This window comes from Cetorhinus maximus, chromosome 6 (genome assembly GCF_964194155.1).
Source record: "Cetorhinus maximus chromosome 6, sCetMax3.hap1.1, whole genome shotgun sequence".
NCBI lineage: Eukaryota > Metazoa > Chordata > Chondrichthyes > Lamniformes > Cetorhinidae > Cetorhinus > Cetorhinus maximus.
The window spans coordinates 21,456,094-21,481,099 of NC_135884.1; the positions used below are offsets into that span (position 1 = coordinate 21,456,094).

Consider the following 25,006-nt stretch of genomic DNA (forward strand, 5'->3'; position numbering starts at 1 on the left):
GTAGGCAGGTGTACCCGGGAGGGGGGATTCACGGGACGACAGCAGCCCACGTTCATCCTGGGGAACCCAGAACAGCACCCCTGGTCCCACATCAATAATAATTTCCTTACATTTTTGGACCTCTTTTCCCAATTCAACTGTTTGGTGTGTGCAAATCTAATGTCCTGTACAGTTCTTCTAAACCAATGTTGTCCAATTCATTAGCCACTAGCCACGTGCGAATAATTGTGAATCCAGATGTGGCAAATTGCATTTCTTAATGATATTTATTACCTATTTTTGTTTACCATTACTGGGCATGTGATCTCAGAACTCATATATGCTTGTCATATGCCTGTGAACTTTATCATTTTTGTTAGTTTTAGTGGTAAGGTGTTAAGGCAAAAAGCAGCTTGCCCATTTTTTGATCATTGTGAGTGCTTTACTTCCTTAGTTATGGAATGGCAATAGATGTTGGTTAAGTAAATATACATGGGTGTAGTATCATTTCAGTGTGTATGAAATGTTTTCTACCAAAATTAGTGATTGTGGCTAACGTGGCATCACTGCAGTCATACCTGTGGCTAGTCATCAATTGCTATTGGACAACACTGCCCTAAATTGAATCAGGTTCCTACATACATCATTGGATTCAAATTTGCATACATTAATGAGGCTTTCCCAGTGAAAATTCCCAGTACATGTGGTGGAGAAGGAATGATATTTTACTCAGCCACCACCCATTTCCACTGGATGAGCTGAGGTAAATTTGCCCCTAAACTGTTTGATAAGGCAAGAGGACTCATCCAAGTAAAAAAGCTGGAAAATTACTGTGGATTTTGTAAATGGTGATTGACTACACTTGCATGCATCAACAACCTGAGCCACAGCTAACTGATAGCTTTGTAGGCCAACAATGAGGCCAGTCTACAAATCTCCCATTCAGTTAAATGCCTCCCATTCTGGTAAATTGATTGCACCCCATTAATAGGTGCCTCTCGCATAAATTTGGGCCTCTGTATTTTGCATCGTAGTATCACAGGCAATGGAGACTGGAGCCCAAAAGCAAGCATAAATGTGAGGAAACTGGTGCATAATTGTGCCTTTTCCAAAAGTAGAGTAAGAAAAAAATAATTACAAAGTGAAGTTTCCTGAGAACTTTGATCCATTCTCTTTGGCCCTCTGTGAAAATAAAGAGAAGAGTCGTGCTGCATTCACTTTTCAGCAGTGAAGCAGCAGTAAGGAGATACTATGCAGCATTTTTGGCAAATAAGTTGATGCTGCTGCCCCCAGGGGCTCCAAGGTCCATCTGTTGAAATGAGTTTGTTTTTGAAGCAGTACATCGCTGCAGCAGCAATACAAATACTACCTTGGAGGGAAACAAGCAAACATCCCTTCTAGCTGAGCCCTTGGTGCTGGGTATTAACTTTACATTGATCTAAGAAGGGTTGTGACCTATTGTAAAAGCTAGAATTTTAAAGGTTTTAAATGATTGAAACATATAACAAGGTTGAAACTAACTGACCCATCCACTGGAGGAACTGGATTCAAAGCTCAGATTTGGTTCATATTTATACTCTGACTTCCACCAGAAAGGGAATGATTTATTCTGTATAGGTCATCTGCTCTACCAACGAGGAACCAAGATGTCAAGCCAAGAGGAGGAAGGGAAGACCAGGGATTTCTTCCTAGGCATTACTTTAACCACCACTCCCTCTCAGCTATAGAGTTGTGGTTTGGAGATGTACCTGCTTAATCTCTCAGTCAGGGAATCTGGGGATTTATCAACAGAAGAAAATTGGAATAAAATATAAAAATTACAATTATTCAGCCTTCAATAGGATTAACGTATCTGAGTACAAAGAATATTTTCAAACATTCTAATATAGATAACTGTTACATTGTCGCTCTTTTGACCAGAAAATGATGAAGGACAACAACCTCGTGAGACATTTGGATGCCTGTGAAACCATGGGTAATGCTACAGCAATCTGCTCTGACAAAACAGGCACTTTGACAACAAACCGAATGACGGTTGTGCAGGCTTATGTTGGGGACGTCCATTATAAAGAAGTCCCAGACCCTGACACCCTCCCATCAAAATCACTGGACATGCTTGTTAACGCGATATCTCTCAACAGCGCTTATACTTCCAAAATACTGGTAAGTTTTTCTTTCTTATTAGTGCGTTAATTACTGTGCATGGCTGGCTTTTTAAGAGTAAAGTTGTTTCCAGGTTGCAAGTAGACCATTGGATACGGTCGCTTATATGGTGAATATTGTCAGCAAATGCAAGAAGGCTAGACATTTTTCAGAGAAAGTTATTGATGTAATTGAGAGGTGCTGACTGGTATTTTGTGAACTTTTGTACTGATGAGAAGAAGCCCCAATATTCCTCTGGGCTTTAAGCTATGTGGCTCTATTAACTGTAGCATGCAAATGCTGTTTGCTAATGTGAAAATGATCTTTGCGATATATTACTTTTAATGAATAAAATTGGTCATATTCCAAAACTCTGCTTAAAGATTCGAATTTTTGTCAAGAATTTTCAAGTGATTCATATCCTGTTTAATGGCCCATTTTGTCCAAAGAAGTGCTGCTTTCCCCATCTTCATTTAAGTTTATAATGGTTTATAGTAAATAATTTGATACTGATTTCAAAGTCATCATTCAATTTATTGAGCTTCGTAGTTGTTTGTTCTTGCACTTTAACATTTTATATTTATGGCTTGTAGTTGTTAACATTCCTAAATTCCTTTTGGCCAAAAAGAAGGAAGCCATCAGGATCATTTACCTCACAGTGACTTGTTTGAGCTCACAGCATGCTACAATGTGCTCGAGTTTACATCATGAATTATAATGCTTCCTTAAGGTTTTGTCAGTATCTTGTCATACATTGGCCCAGGTCTTCCGGTCTCCGGATTGTCGAGAGCAGACGTATGACCCAGGTACACGTTGGGACCCTGCGGAAGCCCCGAGGTGCTGCCCTCCGAGGGAATTACCTGGGAAGTTTGAACTTCTGACAGGCAATTTTCCTGCTCCCTGGAACGCACCAAATTAGAGTCAAAGATTTCGGACTGTTCTGATGTACTTACCTAGATAGTTACCCAGGAAATGTTAAACAGCAAAATCAGAGTCTAACTCCTTGGTAGCTACACAACTGACCCCCTAATCACTCACACCCCTCAACCACCCCCTGACCTGACCCGACCAACCCCTGACCCCATGATTACTACCCCCAACCAACCCCCCAACCTGACCCAACTACCCCTCCTGACTGCCTTTCCGACCCGACCTGACGAATCTGGCTACCCCTCCTGACCCAACTTGACCATCCCCTGGCCTGACTACACCTCCCCAACCCATCTCACCCACTTGCCCACCTTTCACCCTATCCACCCTACTCATTCACTCATTCATCCACTCACTCATTCAATAATATTCAAACCGGACATTTAAACTTACCTTTTGGCAGCTAATTCTACAAAAAGGAGGCATGTCCAGTCTTTCCCCGATGTTACTCCGCTGCAATGGAGTTCTCTGATGAACTGTGCGCTCTCCGTTTCTGGAGAAGCCGGGCTCAAAAGACCCGGCCAAAAATGCAGTGCTGCGTTTGGGTACAGAAAAGTATGGTCGGAGCGACAGACTGACAGTGATTACTGCTTCACAGGAGATTTGGACTGTTAGTTTCCTTTTGGTAGCTTCCATCAGCAATAGCAAGATCAAGAAATTGAATGTCCCTATTGTCCAATGACAATATGATTGAATCAGTTGTTGATACCCTGTTCAAACTTTGACAGGGTCTAGAAGGATTGTGCAGATTGGTTCATCAGTTCAACTCTGCGTGTCATAGCAATACATAGAAGTTACATCACAGAAACAGGCCATTCAACACAACTAGACATGTTGGTGTTCATGCTTCATGGAAGGAAGTACTTATCAGGTTTACCCAACCTGTCCCCATATCTGGAGGTCTTGTTACACAGTGGTAGCATCCTGACCTCTGGGTTCAAGTCCCACTTCAGGACTTGATGGCCACAGAAGGTGTGTTCATAACGTGGGCAAACAGGTTGATTATCTTATCTGGTTAGCCTATAAATCCTTCCAATACACCTGATGGAAGGTGGCAAGAGCGGGAATGTTTCCTGACCAGCCATACTGCAGAAGGCAATGGCAAACCACTGCAGTACTTTGCCAAGCATAATCATGGACCAAACCAATGGAAGTCCATGGTCACCAACGTTCACTTAGGGCCTGGTACCTGGAGGAGGAGGTTCCCATATCTATTAAACTCCTTTTCCTTCATCTACCTGTCTAATCTAAGTTTGAATACTTACAATGTTACTGACTCAATTACTAATCTGGAACTGAATTCCACAGCTGTACTATTCACTATGTGAACAAAATCTTCCTACTGTCTTTTTCTTTCTCATCCCCACTCCTCCCCCTCTTTCTCTCCCTTCTCCCTGAATGCAACACGCATGCAAGCACATGCATGCACCCTCTGGACTCGATTCAGGCTTCTCCCATCCCTCTCAGCACTGATCCATCCTTGAGCCTGCTCTCAATTTCTGCATGATGCCAGAATTTCACTGCCCTGTCTTCGCACTGAAATGCTTAGCACATTCTCTATACTTGATAGTGTTCCACATTCCATAATTAGTCTTTTCTCTTTCTCTCTCGAGCTCCCACACGCTCAGTTATATCTTTCCGAATGTTCTTCTGTCCTTTTTCCATTACTTTTCTCCTCGGCTAACACCATTGCCTCTTTATCTCCGTGTGTGTGTGCTTGGTTCCTTTTCTCTGCTTCTTTGTACTTCTGCCCTTCCATCTTCCTATACACTGTCGTCTCACAGTCTTCCCAAGTGTTCCAAGGACATGCATCAGCAGTCCCACTCTCAAGCAGACAATTCCAGGGAACCAGTTTTTCCTTGGCTGTTAAATATATTTACTGTCCCATGGGCCACGAGGAATTAAAATTATAGTGTTAAAGGTTGGTGCAAAGTTTGGTATCATTCTAACAGAAGAAAAAGTAGCACAACTATGGACAATATTCAAGGAACTCTAAACATGACATTGGATCTCTTGAAAATTTTTGATAAATTATAAAACTGCGTCTCGTGAAAGGCTTTGTTTGATTTCTATTATTTTAAGATTTGCCATTTTCCCATTTAATGTGACATTATTCAAGATGAAGGGTTAATTTGTATTTAAGAAATATATGTTGTCTATCTTACATAATATTCTAGGGAAACACTGAGTGACTTGATGTCATGAGGCATTCCAAGCCTCAACCCTGTTATCATAATGAAAATTTCAGTCGCCTACAATACTACGATGGAGTTATCTCATAACTTGCTGTGTGACAAATACTGTGTTTATTTTAGATGAACTGGGGCTATTCTGAATGCATCCTTGATAAAGTTGGACTGTTTTATAAAATTTAGATAATTATGCAAATTAAAAGCTTGATTTAACTACACAATGGATGCAAGTTGATCGTTTAAAATGCTGCAGTATTGATCGTCAGCTGCTTGGAAAACAAATTGAAGGAACTGATTGCACTGAATCCAGCAGAGTAGTTATTCACGATAGCCCATATAGATTTGGCTGACAAAAAAATGGGTCGTGATTTTGATAAAGAACTCCCACTTTTACTGTAGTAGTGCTGCTGCTATTGTAGATGTTCCACACCATCAAGTCAATCTCACCTGAAGTAGCATTGCTAAATCTGCCTCGAATGCCAATGAAAGTGGCATGACATCAAAGGTGTAGGTGGTCAAGGAAGATGGCAGCTGATGTGACAACTGCCTGTATAGACCTTCCCCATTGGCATGAGAAACAGCATAATGATAGTAAACACATTGTTGCAGAAATTGCCTCTGGTTATCTATGCATGACCCCCAGTTATATAAGGGGTAATCTTAACTCACTCAGCATGAAACAGGGAGATTGGGTTGGCCACCATTTTATACCTCACCTGACTTCATTCTCTGTTGACTGTAGGTTAAAACAACCTCCTTAGTTTTTGGAGTTTTACTGCACTAGGAGCTCTTAATATAATATGATATTCGGTTTTTATGCTTGAAGTGCCATTAGCCATTTAAGTGCATGAAAAATATATTAGGGAGCAACTTAGATCAATGAACTATGAAGTTTTTACCAAAAATGGTAACTGAATTGGGAAGAGGGCAGAACTTGATGTTGAGGCCTCCTGATACTTAGTGTCACATTTACAGAGTAAACTATAGGTAAAATCTGCCTTTATTTAAACAAGTTTGGCAATGTGGCTTTTCCCTGAGCAGTATAATTTTAGGTAAAATAATTCAAACGGAGCTAGATGAATCCTTGAACAAGGTTGATACCAATAACTTTTAAAAAGATATTTGAAGTCGTAGTAACCAACTTAAAGGAATCGCACAACAAAATTACAAGTTTTATGACTTTTACTGTAACTGACAATCTAAAGGCAACCTCGACTAAACATTACTTAACGGGCCTTACCAGAGCCGGGTAGCTCACCGAGGCCTCACAGCCGCCTTCTCTCTGCTGACCACACCAGCTGCAACCTTTTATCTCTGAGATCGCTCTCCCTCTCTCTCTTTTCTCTGTCCAAAAACTTGGAGACCAAAAGTCTGTCAATGTTACTCCAGCTGATCCTGCCTTAGCTTTTCAGGTGTGAGCATTCTTCACCTTGTTGATGTGCTCTCAACCTGGGATCCCCTGTCCCTGTGGTAACCAAGTCACCAGGCTTGTTGTCGGGCAGAATCTGAAACAGATCACATGACCCTCTTCGTTCCTCCATTTTACCTTGAATTAAAGAGACAGTTCCAAACCATAATCATCGTATAAAACCTTGCTTTCATAACAGTCTGTGCAAAAGATAGCTGGGTATTGGATGTTACTGTTACCTCCTGGAACTCATTTTTGCTCTCCTTTGGAGATTAGAGAAAATTACCAGATTCGTTTTCCCTGAATTTACCTAAAATATTTTTAAAAAACTGTTGTTTTGACTCTCCTAGGAGATTACATGGTGCTAGTGTGTGTGAAATCAGTGGGGACACAATACTCAGCTGCAACATAACTGAATAAGACGGGGGTGGCAAGATTTTGAGTTTTGGGTCAGGACTCTGTTGTCGGGGGTCAAATGAGGGGTCCTGACCTCAGACTGGGTGGGAAGCAGTCACCTGGCACTGATTATTCCTGGATTGGCTAATTAGATACCAGAAGATGGGCTCACCATCCAATTAAGGATGGGGAGTGGGCTTTCAAAGCTGGAGGGCTAACAGGAGCCCTTCAGCTCGGAAGAGGCAAGCAATTCAGATAAGAGAGCGAGAGGGCACCTTCATCCCAGTCTGCAACTTAAGTTTTAAATTAAAAAATGGCCTCAGTAGCCGGGGAGGGGAAACAGTAGCTGTATTGGGCAGAGCCGTGTGTAGAGGCAAACCTGGAGACAGCTCGTAGCTCGGACCTTTAATGTTAGTAAATACTGTTGAACTATCTGAGACTATGAATGCCTTTATGAAACCTACCGAACTACGCCCAACAGCTTACAACAGAAATAGTTTGGAGCAATGATTCCTGATTGAAAACAATGTGATTTTAAGTCGAAAACAGCAAATCTTGGCACAAAGCATGTGCTTAGATGGGACATTTTATGTGTTATGTTCAAAATAAAAAGGATAAAATGCTGCTTTTGAGGTTCCTGTTTGTGATGTTTGCAAGTACACGAGAAAGCAATTGTATTGGATCATTGAGGAGCATCGAATTACATACTGATGACTATCACAAAGGATGCCACACTTAAATAGTAAAAGAGAAATAACTGTTCCAGAAAGTAGAATGCTGAACAAAAGGCTGAAACTACATTGGGCTGTGATGCACTGAACTTACCTGGCATTTTTAATTGAAAAAATTAATTTACTCATCGAGTTAGGAAAATAATGTTTTTTTAAAGTTTGTTTTCAACAGTTATTGTGGAATGTTTAGTAAGGAATGGAGTCTAAGCTACATACTCCAAGCAGAAAAATCATGGACATGTTTTTGATCTAATAAGGGAGTGATGTCACAATGATAGCTGGTTGTGTGTGTGAACTTGAGTATTAGACATTATATGGCACTTGGATAAGATACTGTAAGGTACACTCTACACTACATATGGGGTCACCTGACCTGGGGGTTAAAGGCCAGATGACACATGTTAGGGAGTGGGCCAGCATGGCAAATTAAATGATGATGTTCTTGCAGTTAAATCTGTGACTTTGCGGTGTTGTTCTTTCAGCCTGAGATGTGACAGCAGAGAGGACCCCAAAGCCTGCCCTGAGCGTGGGCCCCCAGATCTGCCGCAGAGAAGCAGGTGGCCTAGTTCCTGACACCCTGGGGGGGTCTTATTGCTGACTGGAAAATTCCAGTTGGCCTCTGACTATCAGCCTTAATAGAACATTTACTAAATTTTCATTCCTATCCGCCCCTGTACTCGTCCCCTTATGGGGAGAAAATCTTGCCCATGGTGCTTTCCTGTCTGACTTTTTTTATATGCTCGTGCATTGTGAACAATAAAATGCTCCCAAAACTGTAGAAATTGAAGCTAATAGTTCTATTTAAGTGTTAAGAAGAAGCTGCAAAACTGAAAATAAAATTATCGGTTGATTTATGGGGGGGAAGGGGGTGAAATTGGTCAAAGCCAGTAACGCAAAACTGATAACTAATGAGCAGCAGGTTTAACAATAGGCATTCATTTCCATTGACTTACATTTCATGGTGGCCACATTCTATTTAAATTGCAAGAATGTGCATTAAATAGTCATCTACAGAATAGAAAGCCTTTTAGTTCATTTAACATCAGTAATAAATTACCTATTTTAATATTCTATCAATTGATGGCCACCATATAAAATTTTGCATGAGGGTAAACGATAAATTAAAGCAGCTCATATTAAATTCAGGAACACTTGAGCACTGACTTGCTGTAATGCTATTATCCTAATGTTTCGATTATGTGCAGCCACCCATTAGTTTGAACATCATGCCCCTCTGTGGCTGTAAGTGAATCAAAATGCACTTATTCCACGAGAGCTGGCCTGCAGTTACTGGGTACAATTGAAGTGTAGCACAAGGACAGTCTGCAAAAGCACAAATGCCAAAAGCTGGGCGGAAACCATTTTGTTCCATCTGCCTGACAAATTGGGAAAGGGAACTACTCTGCTGGAACCCAGAAATCATCAATACAGCCCTTTGTGATATCTTTCAAGGACAAACAATGAAATCTGCCTTCCTGGTTGAAATAGCACTTCAAAAACTGTGCTAAAATGCCAGTTCCCCTACCCTCTGTAAAGCTTTGTCTTGCAAGAAATATTTGATAAAGGAGCCGGTGCTGCTATTCTTGAGAGATAATTGTGCAAAGGAAATTGACAGTCTGAACTTGGAAGAATCACAAAACTAAAAAAGATCTCTTGCTGTGCAACGAACATAAGAAACTGGAAGGACCAAGGTACCCAAGCAGTGCTCATGCCAGAATTGCAATGTAACACCTTCCTCATTGGGATCACTAAAGGAATGTGTTTTTGAAATGCTTTCTGTAGCTGTTTCATTCTTGTCTTTATTTCATAGCGATTTTGCTTGTGCCTGACGTCAATGCTGTTTAATAGTATGGTTGTATTGAACAGCATATGATAGTTGTAGTAATTATGGTTTTATTTAGTGTGTTATGCACCTTTAAGAATAATACTTGTTAAGGAAGATCACATGATCTGTACTAACCAACAGGAGAGTAGCTCGGGTTACCTCAGCAGTCAGTGTAGAGTTAGTTGGAGTTGCTGCTGAGTATATTGTAAATAAACTTAATGTTTCCACTCGAGAAGTGTCTGCAGATTAACTCCAACATTAATAGCATAACTCAGCTGCCCTACAACAATAGTCAATAGAAATCATCTTTTAGTCACGATGTCCTGAGCCTGCTAATATTGATGGGGCCTGCGCAGAAGTGAATTGGAAGGTTGACCTTGTGTTGGCTGTGAAGGATTGTGATGTGCTATATGCTATTCTGGAATGGTTTCTATTCCCCCGATGGGCAAATAGTTGCGTTCTGGCATTATGATCTTCTGCCTATTTTCATGTGGCGTAGATTTCTAGGGGAATAACAATTCTGCCCATTTCACTTCAAAGCACCAGTGGTCGAAATCAATAGTTAATATCAAGATAAACTGCTTGTAAGCTTATGTTTTCATTAGGCTATTTTGTTTCTTGGTTAAGTTTTTTCCTAATGAGGGAGGTGAGAGTGATTGTGCTTGACATCAAGGCAGCATTTGACTGAGTGTAGCATCATGGAGTCTTGGTAAAATTAAAATCAATAGGAATCAGGGAGAAAGCTCTCCACTGGTTCGAGTCATAACTAGCACAAAAGAAGATGATTGTAGTTGTTGAAGGCCAATCATCTCAGAGCCTGGACATTGCTGCAGGAGTTCGTCAGGGCGGTGTCTAAGGCCTAACTATCTTCAGCTGCTTCACCATATGGGAAGATGGTGGTATGGTGGCAGAGTCACTGGGCTGGTAATCCAGATGCCCAGGCTGCTGTGGGAATGTGGGTTCAAATCCCACTGTGGAAGCTGGTGAAATTTAGATTCAATTAATAAATCTGGAATTAAAAGCTCGTCTCAGTAATGGTGACCATGAAGCCATTGTCGATTATCGTATCAAAAAAAAAACATCTGGCTCACTAATGCCCTTTAGGGAAGGAAATCTGCCATTTTTATGTCTTGAGTATGAGTTCACTAGTCAAGTAAACTCGAACTGCACGCCTTCATATACACCTGTTAGTTGATGCTTGCTAAGAATAACGTAGAGAGGCCAACATAAGAACAAACTGTGATTGTTTATTGCAACAGAAGGCAGAGCACTAAATCCTTGCATGCTCCCACAACCACCTCCAGCTCTAGACTTACAGTTAACCAGTAGCCCACGCTGTAGTGATTGGTCAGCACTGTCACATGGTTAGTCCACTTATCTTCTCTTAAAGTTACATGGTACTCGACTTTACCACAGCCATCCTACCTATCTGGCCTACATGTGATTCCAGTCCCACACCAATGCCTTCCTTCCATCATAACGTCAGAAGTGAGGATATTTGCTGATGATTGCACAATGCTCTGTATCATTCACGACTCCGCAGATACTGAAGCAATCCATTGCCAATATGCAACAAGACCTGGACAACATTCAGGTTTGGGCCGATAAGTGGTAAGTAACATTTGCGCCACACAAGTGCCAGGCAATGGCCATCTCCAACAAGAGAGAATCTAACCAACACCCCTTGACATTCATGAGCATTACCTCACTGAATCCCCACCATCAACATCCTGGGGGTTATCATTGACCAGAAACTGAACTGGACCAACTATATAAATAATCTGGCTACAAGAGCAGGTCAGAGGAATTCTGGAGCAATTCATTCATCTCCTGATCCCACAAAACCTGTCCACCATCTACAAGGCACAAGTCAGGAATGTGATGGAATACTCTCTGTTTGCCTGAATGAATGTAGCTTCAGCAACGCTCCAGAAGCTCTACACCGCCCAGGACAAAGCAGCCCACATGATCGGCACCTCATTCTCCACCCTAAACATTCACTCCCTCCACCACTGTGCACAGTGGTAGCAGTGTGTACTGTATACAAGATGCACTACAACAACTCTCTAAGACTCCTCCAGCAGCACTTTCCAAACCCCTGACCTCTAGTAACTGGGAGCGCAAGGCCAGCAGATGCATGGGACACCACCACTTGCAGGTTTCCCTATAAAGCCTCACACCATCCTGACTTGGAACTATATTGCCGTTCCTTCACTGTTGCTGAATCAAAATCCTCAAACTCCTTTTCCAGCAGTACTGTGGGCGTACCTGCACCAGATGGATTGCAGTTGTTCACGAAGGCAATTCACCATCACCTCCTCAAGGGCAATTAGGGTTGTGCGATAAATGCTGGCCTAGCCAGCAACTCTCACATCCATGAAAAAATAAAAACAGATAACTATGTATATATTTTTAACCTTTCAAATTTCCTTTAAAAAAGGTTCCTTTCTCTGCTCATTGAGGTGTCCTCAGAAATATAACATGTTTCCACTCCTTGTGCCCAGTCCTCCTATCCTGCTGTTTCAGTCAGGTACAGGAAAGATTACTTACATCATTAACCAACGCATGCTGTGGTGCCAGAGTATGCCCTGAGTCCAATGTTATAAGATCAACCTGAACTGTGTCAGTGTGACATGTCCATTGTTTGCACCAACTATCAGATAGCCTAAGTTCTAATCCATAGAGCTATCCGAGCCTTGATAATATCACCTTTGTGTATTTTATATCATCAACATTATGATGCACATGGAAAGGCGAGGAATATGATGACTCACTTGCTCATGTCTTTGTGTGGTAGTTCCTTTCTTTCACTCCTCTTCAGTCTCTCTTTATCTGTTCTCTGCTGGTTAACTCAACTCTTCTAAGCTTCTGCCTCAGTGTATTTGTCTGTTTTTCTCTGTCACTTGTCTTCTTTCCTTTTGGTGGGAGAAGCTAGGTGGTTTGTTGTGATGTGTCATGCAAAGCAACCACCAATGGTTGTAGGCTTCATTTGGGGATTCATGATTTCAGGGAAAACATGACCATCAGCAACTTGCTGCCAAATCCCTCACCCAATCATTATTGACAGAGCAGATGTTATGAGCACTAAGTAAGGTAGAGAATATTATCTCTTGCCTGTTTCAGCTGCCTTTAAATTGCTGTTTCTTGCTCAGTATCTCCTCGTGATTCTATTCTTTTCCTGCTTCTTTCTCTATAATTCTTCATTTTGTTTCTCTCTGTGTTTTTCCTTCTTGCCTTTTAAGAAGATGGTGAATTGCATGGCACAGTGTGTAGGTGGTGTGGGGGAAGGAGCTCCCAACTGCTGATAGTTGCACTTGAGATGAAAAATTGTGGAGAAAATGTGGCCCTGAACAGCTGAATTCACATTCAGTCCCCTTCCTCTTCATCTTGCTGCTACCCATTCCCCTCCATAACACCCTATCACTCTTCTCCCAACCCCTACCTCTTCCCCTTTGAATTACCCACTCAATCCCTGTGTCCTCTCCTCCCAGTAGCATTATTTCCACTCACTCCATCCTTAATACGTCCACTATTCTCCCACTTGCACTCTTCAAGGATGAATACTTAAAGGTTAGAACATCTTTCACCCTCTGTCAGTTTCCATTCTCCCTTCTCTTTCTCCTTATTCTTTTATCTGTTCCTCTCAGAGATTTTGGGGGGGATATTTTTACAGGCGAGTGATGCCCTTTGGTGCATTATAGAAACATAGAAAATAGGAGCAGGAGTAGGTCATTTGGCCCTTTGAACCTACTCCGCCATTCAATATGATCACAGCTGATCCTCTATCTCAACGCTGTACTCCCATGCTCTCCCCATACCCCTTGACGCCTTTAGAGTCCAGAAATATTAAATCTATTCAGTGACTTGGCCTCCACAGCTTTCTGTGGTAGAGAATTCCATAGGTTCACCACCCTCTGAGTGAAGAAGTTTCTCCTCATCTCAGTCCTAAATGGTCTACCCTGTAACCTGAGACTGTGACCCCTTGTTACAGACCACCACCTCCCCCCAACCCAGCCAGAGGAAACATCATCCCTGAATCCAGCCTGCCAGAATTTTATACTTTTCAATGAGATCCCCTCTCATTCTTCTGAACTCCAGTGAATACAGGCTTAGTTGGCCCAATTTCTCCTCATGTGACAATCCTGCCATCCCAGAAATCAGTCTGGTGAACCTTCGCTGCACTCCCTCCATGGCAAATATATCCTTTCTGAGGTATAGAGACCAAAACTGCACACAATACTCCAGAAGTGGTCTTACCAAGGCCCTGTACAGCTGCAGTAAGACATCCTTGCTGCTGTACTCAAGTCCTCTCGCAATGAAGGCCAACCCATACCATTTGTTTTCCTAACTGCTTGCTGCACCTGCATGCTTGCTTTCAGTGATTGGTGTACAAGGACACCCATGTCCCTTTGTACATCAACATTTCCCAATCTATCACAATTTAAATAATACTTTGCCATTCTGGTTTTCCTACCAAGTGGATGACTTCATACTTATCCACATTATACTGCATCTGCCATGCATTTGTCCACTCACTCAACCTGTCTAAATCGCCTTAAAGCCTCTTAACATCCTCCTCACCACATTCCCACCAAGTTTCGTGTCATCAGTAAACTTGGAAATATTACATTGGGTTCCCTCATCCAAATCATTGATATATATTGTGAATAGCTGGGGCCCAAGCACTGATCCCTGCGGTACCCTACTAATCACCGCATGCCGCTCTGAAAAAGACCCATTTATTCCTACTCTCTGTTTCCTGTCTGCTAACCAATTCTCAATCCATGTCACAGAATCACAGAATCACACAGTGCAGAAGAGGCCCTTCGGCCCATCGAGTCTGCACCAACACGTAAGAAACACCCAACCTACCTACCTAATCCCATTTACCAGCACTTGGCCCATACCTTGAATGTTATGACGTGTCAAGTGCTCATCCAGGTACTTTTTAAAGGATGTGAGGCAACCCACCTCCACCACCCTACCAGGCAGCGCATTCCAGACCGTCACCACCCTCTGGGTAAAAAGGTTTTTCCTCACATCCCCCCTAAACGTCCTGCCCTCATCTTGAACTTGTGTCCCCTCGTGACTGACCCTTCAACTAAGGGGAACAGCTGCTCCCTATCCCTCTTAAGTGGGACTTTATCAAAAGCCTTCTGAAAACCCAAATGCACCACATCCACTGGCTCTCCCTTATATATTCTGCTAGTTATTTCCTCAAAAAACTCCAGTAGGTTTGTCAAGCATGCTTTCCCTATTATAAATCTGTGCTGACTTTGTCCAATCCAGTTGATATTTTCTAAGTGTCCTATTATCACATCCTTTACAATAGGCTCTAGCATTTTCCCTCCTACTGATGTTAGGCTAACCAGTCTGTAATTTGCTGTTTTATCCCTCCCACTTTTTTTAAATAGTGGGGTTACATTTGTCACCCTTGAATCTACCAGGACTGTTCCAGAATCTACAGAATTTTGGAGGATGACAACCAACACATCCACTATTTCCATGGCCACCCCCTGTAGTACCCTGGGATATAGATTATCAGGCTGTGGGGATTTTTCAGCTTTCAGTCTCATTAATTTCTCCAGCAGTTTTATTTTAGTAATACTAATTTCCTTCAATTCCTCCTCCTCTCTGGACCCTTGGTTCCCTAGTATTTCTGGGAAGTTATTTGTGTCTTCCTCCGTGAAGACAGAACTGAAGTAGTTGTTTAATTGCTCTGCCATTTCCTTGTTCTCTATTATAAATTCCCCCATTTTGGACTGTAAGGGACCTACATTTGTCTTCACTAATCTTTTTCTTTTTACATACTTATAGAAGTTTTTACTTCTATATCCAAAGACTGTCCACTTTTATGTTCCTTGCAAGTTTACTCTCATACTCTATTTTTCCCCTCTTAATCAATCTCTTGGCGCTCCTTGCTGAATTCTAAACTGCCCCCAATCCTCAGGCATCTACTTTTTCTAGCAACTTTGGATTTCTTTGGATTTAATACTATCCTTAATTTCTTTTGTTAGCTATGGTTGGGCCGCTTTTCTTATTGTGTTTATGCACCAGAAAGGAAATATATAGCTGTTGCAATGCATACATTTGTTCCTTAAGTATTAGCCATTGCCTATCCACCATCATGCCTTTTAATGCCCAATCTATCTTAGCCAGCTCAGGCCTCATACCTTTGTAGTTTCTTTTGTTTAGATTTAGGACCCTAGTTTCAGATTGGACGACTTCACTTTCCATCCAAATGAAGAATTCTATCATGTTATGGCCACTGTTCCCTAAAGGACCCTGCACAACAAGATTATTAATTAGCCCTTTCTCATTGCAGAATACCAAATCTAGGACATGTTTCCTAGTTGGTTCCTCAACGTGCTGGTTTAAAAAACCATCTCGTACGCACTCCAGGAATTCATCCGCCACAGTATTATTGCCATTTGGTTTACCCAGTTTATATGTAGATTAAAGTCACCCATGATTACTGTAGCACCCTTGTTACATGCATCTCTAATTTCCTGTTTAATGCCATCCCCTACCTGAACACTACTGTTTGGAGGCCTATAGACAACTCCCACTCATGCTAAGATGAAAGCAAAATACTGCAGATGCTGGAAAAACTCAGCAGGCCTGACAGCAACTGTGGAGAGAAAGACAGAATTAACGTTTTGAGTTCGTATGACTCTCCTTCACTCTGAAAAAGAGTCATAGGGACTCGAAATGTTAACCCTGTCTTTCTTCCCATGGATGCTGTTAGACCTGCTGAGTTTTTAAAGCATTTTCTGTTTTTGTCCCACTAATGCTTTTCACCCCTTGTTGCTTCTTAGCTTCACCTAGACTAATTCTACATCTAGGTTTTCTGAGCCAATATCCCCTCTCACTTATTGCACTGATTTCATCCTTAACTGACAACATCAACCCACCTCCATTTCCTTTTTGCCTGTCTGTCCTAAATATCAAGTACCCTTGGATATTCAGTTCGCAGCCTTGGTCACCCTGGAGTCATGTCTCCATAATTGCAATCATGTCGTACCCATTTGCATCTATATGCACTGTTAATTTGTCTACCTTATTACAAATGCTCCATGCATTCAGATACAGTGCCTTTGGACTTGTCTTTTTAACATTTTTACACATTTTTTTTGTACTATGGCCCTATTTGCTGCTAGCCCTTGTTTCCTCTGCCGTCCACTTTTACTTTCAACTTTTCCGTCTTTCATTCCTATCTTTGTTTCTCTCTCTTGTGTCTCCCTGCTCAGGTTCCCATCCCCCTGCCAGTCTAGTTTAAACCCTCCCCCATAGTACCAGCAAATACCCCTGCGAGGATATTGGTCTCAGTCCTGCTGGAGTGCAACCCGTCCATCTTGTACAGGTCCCATCTTCCCCAGAATCAGCCCCAGTGCCTCAGGTGTCTAAATCCTCCCTCCTACACCACCTCTTCAGCCACGCATTCATCTGGTCTATTCTCCTATTTCTGATCTCGCTGGCATGTGGCACTGGGAGTAATCCTGAGATTACTACCTTTGAGGTCCTGCTTTTTAATTTATCTCCTAGCTCCCTATATTCTGCTTTCAGGACTTCATCCCTCTTTTTACCTATGTCATTGGTACTGATATGGATCACGGCTTCTGGCTGTTCACCCTCCCCCTTCAGAATATCCTGCATCCATTCAGTGACATCCTTGACCCTGGCACCAGGGCCGCAGAAACGTCTATCTGTTCCCCTTACGATAGAATCCCCTATCGCTATTGCTCTCCCACCACCCCCCCACCCCCCCCCCCCACCCCCCACCCCCCACCCCCCCTCTAAAATTGACATCTGGTTGGGTTCCCAGCCTCTTTCGGGTTTCACTTAGGCAGGATTAAAGGCGAGCAGAGAACCTCCGCATATTGTTGTTGGGGAAGTAATTTTAAAAATCAAATAGCTCATTAAGTTGTATTTTAACGAAGGACCCTGGCTTTAACCAACCAAGCGGCCCTATTTTTCTGGCCTGTCCACAACTCGCTAGGGTCACCGAAGCGTGTGAACATCAGGGAGTCTTCATCAGTGACACTGAAGAGCTGACACCATTGGCCATTTGAGAGGCAACTGCTCACAGCACTCCCCTCAGAGAGTGCTTGTGGCCTTTGACAGGTGATTGACAGCTTCTTGGAAGTAATTTCACTCACCGTGATCTGCATCTCCCCGCTCCAGCCTTCATCACAGCACAAAAGCAGCTTCTGCAGTTCTACCTTGCACCTTTGAAGAGGAGCAGCAGCAGCTTCACCAGCACCAGTTGCCTTCTCCTGAGCCACATGCCACTCCACAGGGAAGAGGTGATGGACCCAGAGATCCAGCTCCATGGAGGTGAGGTACCCAACACAGGGCCTGCAGGTAGAGGATCAGCTCTCTTGACATGTGTGAGTACCAGCTACGCCTCAGGAGATTCGGGCTCTCTTGGTTGATCGCTACTCACATCTGCAGCCTCATGGAACAAGACCTCCTTCCCTGTGAAGCAGGTGAGCCGACATTGCCAATGGCTGACAAGGAGGCTGTCTGTCACTGGAGGGTCACCTCGCAATTCTCTGCCTCTCGCAGAGGTTGTAAGCTTTCTTTTACAAGGAGAGAAGGCAGAAAGTTGTGAATGTTAGCGATGACTTGTGTTGGTAGCAGAGAAGGACAACATTTGTGGAGGTTGACTGTGAGGCCTGGGTGTGAGAGGGCAATAGGCTGAGGTTGCGTGAGTGTTGGCTGCTCAGTTGGGTATGTGAAGTGCCTACAGTGAGAGGAACGAGTGGAACTGCAAGGTGTGTTGCCCTGAGGAAAGCTGCACAGGAGAATGCTGAGCAAGCCAGTGTATGAGGCTTGACATCTGCAAGTGTTATATCACTCACCTGTCCTCCTCTCCTGCAATCCTGGATCTCCTTGGTACACTGCTGCCAGGTTAGAATGACCAAGGGCGGAATTCAATGGCCTCTCTCGCCAGCGGGATTTTCCGGTCCTGTCAAAGCCAATGGACCTTTGAACAGTTCACCGCTTTTTCAGGTCCTGCCCCTTCTGCAACAGGCTGCTAAAATTCCGCCCAACTTTCTGTTATGGACTTCCTCAGCCACCTCCGCTCATGCCTGCTTGGTTGGAGAGTTTGACCTCTTCTGCCCGTCTTTAGGAGAGCTGAATTCACTACAGCCCCTTAGATCCCACAGCAGGATCTCCAGATAAGAGTGAGATCCTCAGTGGGTAGCCTTCCCAGGTCTCCTCTCCATTTCTGTGGTTGCTGCAGCCTCAAAAATCCATGTGCAGGTGAGCCATTGTAACCCACGTCAAGGTCGCTTTAATTAGAAATCCTCCCTTTGACAGATCCAATGCAACTCTAAATCTCCCTCCCTGATTGGGTAGGGAACATAGAAGCTAGATGTTAAGGCCGTGGCCCAGTTAAAGACACTGACCAAAGTCCGCTCCAACTGTCAATGGGTTCCAGATATGCTAATTGACCCACCATTTTGGCAGGGACTGAGATCAGAAAATTCCACCCTTTATTTGCTTTTAAATTTAACTTTAAAAAAAACTCAAATTAGAATAAGGAAAGAGATTATTTATTGTTCTCCCTCTTTGTCTTCTCTACCCGATTGTCACTCTTCCCCCATTTTAATGCATGTATTAAAGCTTTGGCAACACCAGACAAAAGCTAGAATATAAATAGATCATTAGAACATTGGTATTTTCCTCTCTTTTTCCCTCTATCTTTTGGTGCTGTAAATTAGAGTATGTGTCTCAGGGTGTACATGATGAGCGCTGGCTTTCTCTAATGATTAATCAGTGGGATAATCAGTGGGCTTCAAAACTCAAACTCAATTCTTTTTTTGAAGATTAAGATGGAATTAAATGAAAAAACCTTTTACCTCCTTTCTTCCTGACCCCACTCTCTCACCCATCTCTTTCTCTGATTTTTTTTCTCTTTTTTCTGCTCTCATCCTCAGCTTAACATACTTTTTAAAGTCTATATAATACAAACCCACATGTAAGTAATCATACAATTACTATTTTTCCCTCATATACGCAAACAGCTTTCTTGAAAAGAAACATATTTGACATTAATGTTACCTCAGTAAAGCTTTTGAAATCTATTCTCAATTTCAAACTTAGAGTGCCTTAAGCAGAAGGTGCTAGGAAATGAAGAAAAATATTCCATCAGTACAACACCCTTGAAAATTAGGTACACTGCACATGTTCACACTGTACAATCCAAATTCAACTTCAGTTGTCACAGTTCCAGACAAAAACTTTGGAAGAATTCTTCAAATAGAAACTTTAATGCAATAATTAAAAGACACAAAAAAGGATAAAATAGCAATTATTCTGTGTCCTCCAGTATGGCATTTGTGATGTTTGACATTGAAAAGTCCCATTACAGCATTAACCGTAGGAGATGTTTTGAATGAATTGCACACTCCCAACCCAGGAGGGGCATGAGGAGAGAGCATTGCCTTTCAGGGAAATGACTGTGAGATTTAGGAATAAATAAATTGAGCCAGCTTTAAAACCCATTCAGCTACTTGCACATATCCCAGGGCATGTTGTAAGTTATTTTGTTCTATAAGGACAGAAACACTGTACCATGTAATGCACAATGAATTCTGCCAATGGAAATGGATGAGATCAGAATGTCTCTTAGAGGTTACACAATTTCCGCGCAGAAATAGACAAATCCTGCTATCAATTACAGGCTAATTGCTGGGAAGTTCTTGGTAGATTTACTACTTGTATATGCTTAGATGCTCCCCAGGGTCAGAAGACACAAGCTGGCTTTATTTCTCTTTAAATCTGATGCTTAAAGGGGTCAGCATCTGAAGTATTATAACAGTAACTCAAAAATCTATTTAAATATTTTTTTAAATGACATGCATCAAAATCGGCTACATTTTGACACCGATATGAGTGTTTGCAGCTCTGAAGAAATTGAACTTGCTGAATCTAATGTTTTCATATTAGCAACCTGGAATTCTCAGCTTTGGCTCAATTGGTAGCATTCTCGCCTATGAGTCAGAAAGTTCTGTGACCAAATCTCACTCAAGGAACATGAGCACAAACTCTAAGCTGACACTCCAGTGCAGTATTGAGGGTATGCTGCATGGTTGGATGAGCTGTCTTTCGGATGAGATGTTAAACCAAGGATCTGTCTGTCAGCTGGACAGAGAAGATCCCAGAAGAGCATGGGCGTTTTCCTGGTGTCCTAGTCAACATTAATCCTTCAGCCGCCTCCTGAAGCAGATGACCTTGTCATTTATTTTCATTACAGCTTGTGGGAGCTTGCTGTGCAAAAATTGACCATCATGTTCTCTACATTACAACGGTGTCTACACTTCAAAAGAACTTCATTTGCTGAAAGGCACTTTGGGACATCCTGAGGTCATGAAAGGTGCTATATAAATGCAGGTCTTTTTGAATCACTAATCTCAGAAAAATGGGGAACAGTGTTTCTTTTTTTTATCTGGTGCTTAATGGAAACAAAAACTGACCTTTGACTAGCATCCCTAGCATCATTGGAGCTGATTGCAGAAAGGTGAGATATCAGCAATAATGTGAACACCTCTAATTGTTAGCCCCTCTGTCAGCCTTTTCACCCGCTTCCCCAGCTACACCTCTAGCTGACTTTCCACACAGAAAACAAAGCTGGAATCCTATTGTGTTGATGGTGAATGGGCATCGCTGTGTAATAGCTGACAGGTGACCATGGGAGTGGGTTCACCTACTTAAAGGGAAAACTAGGAGCAGGATTTTCACTGCTTCTGAGCCCTGCTGTCAAGCTCAAATAGGAATCAGTGACCCGTACCCAATTAAGCACGCGGGCGGGCTCTCGAAACTGGAGGGACAACCGGAGATCTCCTAGTTTGAAAGCAGCTGCAGGCTGTGGGAGGGAAGGGAGAGGGTGTTTAAAATGGAGGCACCTTCTTTCTAACTTTTTAAAATTTAAATTAAAAAATGGCTCCTGCAGCCAGGCCACCACTGTAGGTTGGAGTTAGGTTGGGGTGGTGGGGATTATCCACATAGGGTGGTCAATGGCTGCTGCAGCAGGCAGGCAGGGAAGGAATGTCTCTGGGACCCCTGACCTGGTGCTGGAGGAGGTCACTTTCAGCCAGCTAAAACTGGCCTGCTAAAAGCTGGAGGCTGACTGGAAAATCCCCCTCTGATCCAGGGCCCAGTGAAGGCTCGAAATCTAGCCCGAGGTGGCAGGTGGATGATGAGCATGCCAGCTCTCTTGAACTAATTCTCAGTGGTGGTACCAGAGGATGAAAGAATCCAAAAATCTAATGATAATTCACGTTGTCTGCAAGTGAAAGCTTCTTGGCACTGTCTCTTACTACCATTAACCCGAGTGTGTGTTGCCTTGTTGTAAGGACAGACATCATACAGGATTCTGTGGAGTAACTGATACTGTTTAAAACTTTAGTATTTTCTATTTCAGTAATCAATGTAGAGGGGGAGGCAGGGGCATAGTGGTATTGTCACTGGACTAGTATTTCAGAGACCCAGGGTAAAGCTCTGGGGCCCTGAGTTTGAATCCCACCATGACAGATGGTGAAATTTGAATTCAATAAAAATCTGGAATTAAAAGCCTGATGGTGACCGCAAAACTATTGCCAATTTGCCATTAAAGCCCATTGGGTTCACTAATGCCCTTTAGGGAATGAAATCTCTTACCTGGTCTGGCCTACATGTGACTCCATGCCCACAGCAATGTGGTCGACTCTTAAATGTCCTCTGAACAAGGGCAATTAGGGATGGGCAATAAAAATGCTGGCCTGGTCAGCAATGCTCACATTCAATGAGCAAATTTTAAATAAGTATGCTTTTTAATTCTTTTCATTAATTCTCAAGATATGGGTGCCATTGAGGCTGGCAGTTATTGCCTATGCCTAGTTATCTTTGAGAAGGTGGTGGTGAGCTTTCTCTTTGAAAAGTTGTGGTCCATGTGGTGAAAGTACTTCCACAATGCTGTTTGATATGGAGTTTGCGGATTTTGACTCAGTGACAATGAAAGAACAGTGAGTAGATTTCCAAATTGGGATGGTATGTAACTTGAAGTTGGTGATGTTCACGGGTACCTGTTGTCTTTGTCCTTCTGGGTGTGGAGGTTGCAGTTTTGGGAGGTGCTATGGAAGAAGCCTTGGCAAGTTGCTGCAATGCATCTTGTAGATCATATACGCTGCAGCCACAAGTCAATGGTGGAATGGGAAGCTGATGAAGTGGGACTGCTTTGTCCAGGATGGTGTCAAGCTTCTTTACTGTTGTTGAAAATGCACCCATCCAATGAGTGGAGAGTATTTCAACATAATTCTGACTTTGTGCCTGTAGGTAGCGGAGAGGCTCTGTGCATAGTAGAAACTTACCCATTCTACCTGAATATATATCATATTTCCTGTATGAGAATGCTAAGAAATGACTCACCTAATTTAATTCTCATGATTTTCAGTAAGTCACCTGCAGGTAGGTTCATTTTGAAATGAGATATTAATCTGGTTGGAGAAGACATCTGGCGTCTTGAAATTAATATTCATGAGAAGCTGAATTACTGTCAAGAAGGGTAATTTAAATTTCATCTTGTTCTACATTCTGGAATATTGCTTGGTGTGCCTGCGTCTCATTGGAGTCTGATTGGCAACAAACCACAGCGCACTTCTCTCTTTGTTTTGTGAAGTAAGTACAGGTTGAAGTTCAAGGTTAAGAGTTAAGACTGCAATAATAGGCAACAATTGACTTAAAGTTCACCAAAATAATCCAGAATAAATTACAATACCTATAGCTGAAGGTCTACATATCCTCTACAAAATTTCTGTAATTTTCAAATCTGAAAAGTGACATGTTATTGCACACAATTAAAATGGGAAGAGTTCCAGCTGCTTGGGCGATATAAACTGTATATTAACAAAATACAAAGCATGTAAAAACACAGCAGGCACATGGGTACCTGAAAAGGGGGAGTCTAGGTTTATATTTCAGAATTGATAGAGGACAATGGGACAACAACTTTATAGGTTTGAGCAAAGCTAGGCGGAGGAGAAAGCAGCAGGTAAAGGATGTGAGCCAGGTGTGTTCCTTACTAGTACCAAGAGGAAACTAGTAGGTTTAATAGCCTGCAAAAAAATTATTTTCAAAAAGGGGAAACACATTGAAAACTGTTAGGTGGTAAATACAGATCACTGGAGTGAAGCTATGAAAAGGAAAGTGAGTAAAACAGCATTAAAATGGAGGTGAACAGAAAGCCCATGGGAGTACTCACTAAGGAAATGGAGACAGCTAAAGCCTGAAATTGCTGGAAGCTAGACTAGAGACTCAAAGACTAAGATGAACTGTTCTTGAAGCTGGCATTGAGCTACATTAGAGTAGTGCAGGCGACTATAAATGGAAAGGTCAGAATGAGAATGGGAGGGTCGCAGAAGTGGAGAGCACATGGATGTCAGGATCATGCTTCTGGAAAAAATGGAGGTGTTTGGTAAGGTGTTGGAGCTAATCTGTATTTAAACTTTCAATTCCAGAGGAGGCTGCACTTGGTACTTTACAGACTGTAGCCTGTAAAGCAGATTGGAAATCTGTCATATTCTGTGTATATGAATCAACACATTGTATAATTTTGTTCAAAACTTCTGGTTTGTCAGTCTTGCATTGCATTTAGAAAATTCTCCTGTCTTATTTTTCTGTACTAGAACGTGGTGCTGGAACCCACATTCCTGACCCATACAGATTTCTGGGACATTTTCCAAAATATTTATTATTTAGGACTGAGTTGCCATATGGCATAACAACAGTCATAGCTGCCAATGTAGTAGAAATAATTAATTCCAATCACCAGCTATCTGTAACCATGGGCTGAATCTTTAGGATGCGATATGGGGACAATTACAGAGGCAGGCGGGCGTGTGCTGGTTCCTTGGCTCTATCCCAGCCACAGACTATTTTGCCGGAGAGGGATGGGGCATGGCAGGGCTACCCACCTGCACTTGGCACGTAGCCAATTAATAAAGGCTAATTAAGGCCTATTGTTGGAAGCTGACTGGAATTTTCCAGTTGGCCTTCAGGTCCCTGGAGGCCTGAGGGAGGCCTCAGGCATCAGGCAGCAGACCGGGGTGGGACAGTACTCCAGGTAGACTTAGTGGCACCTGTTTGGCTTCAGCTGCAGCTTCAGGATGCCCTGCTCAGGCAATTTGTCAGTTTAAAGTTAAAAAGGTTGGAGAAACATCCACCCCCATCTTGGCTGAAAAGGCATCCTGTACTACTTCATTGCAGGAGGGCCACCTATTGGCCACACAGCTTCAAGAATTAGGATGATGAGCCCACTCTGTAGCCACTAATTTGGGGGAAAACACAGCAGGGTGGCTGTTCCCCATGGAATGTTGGCTCTTACCCACATTTGACCATGATGGCAGGGTTTTGAAGC

General features: G+C 42.6%; 1 protein-coding gene across 13 annotated transcripts in view; it reads left to right on the forward strand.

Moving 5' to 3' along the window:
* atp2b2 (ATPase plasma membrane Ca2+ transporting 2) overlaps nt 1-25,006 on the forward strand; it is a 404,278-nt gene that overhangs the window by 170,873 nt on the left and 208,399 nt on the right. For all 13 annotated transcript variants that reach the window (XM_078543393.1, XM_078543387.1, XM_078543389.1 and 10 more), the window contains one exon: nt 1,900-2,142. In XM_078543393.1, coding sequence (XP_078399519.1) covers nt 1,900-2,142 — 243 coding nt within the window. The remainder of the gene's footprint in view (nt 1-1,899; nt 2,143-25,006) is intronic.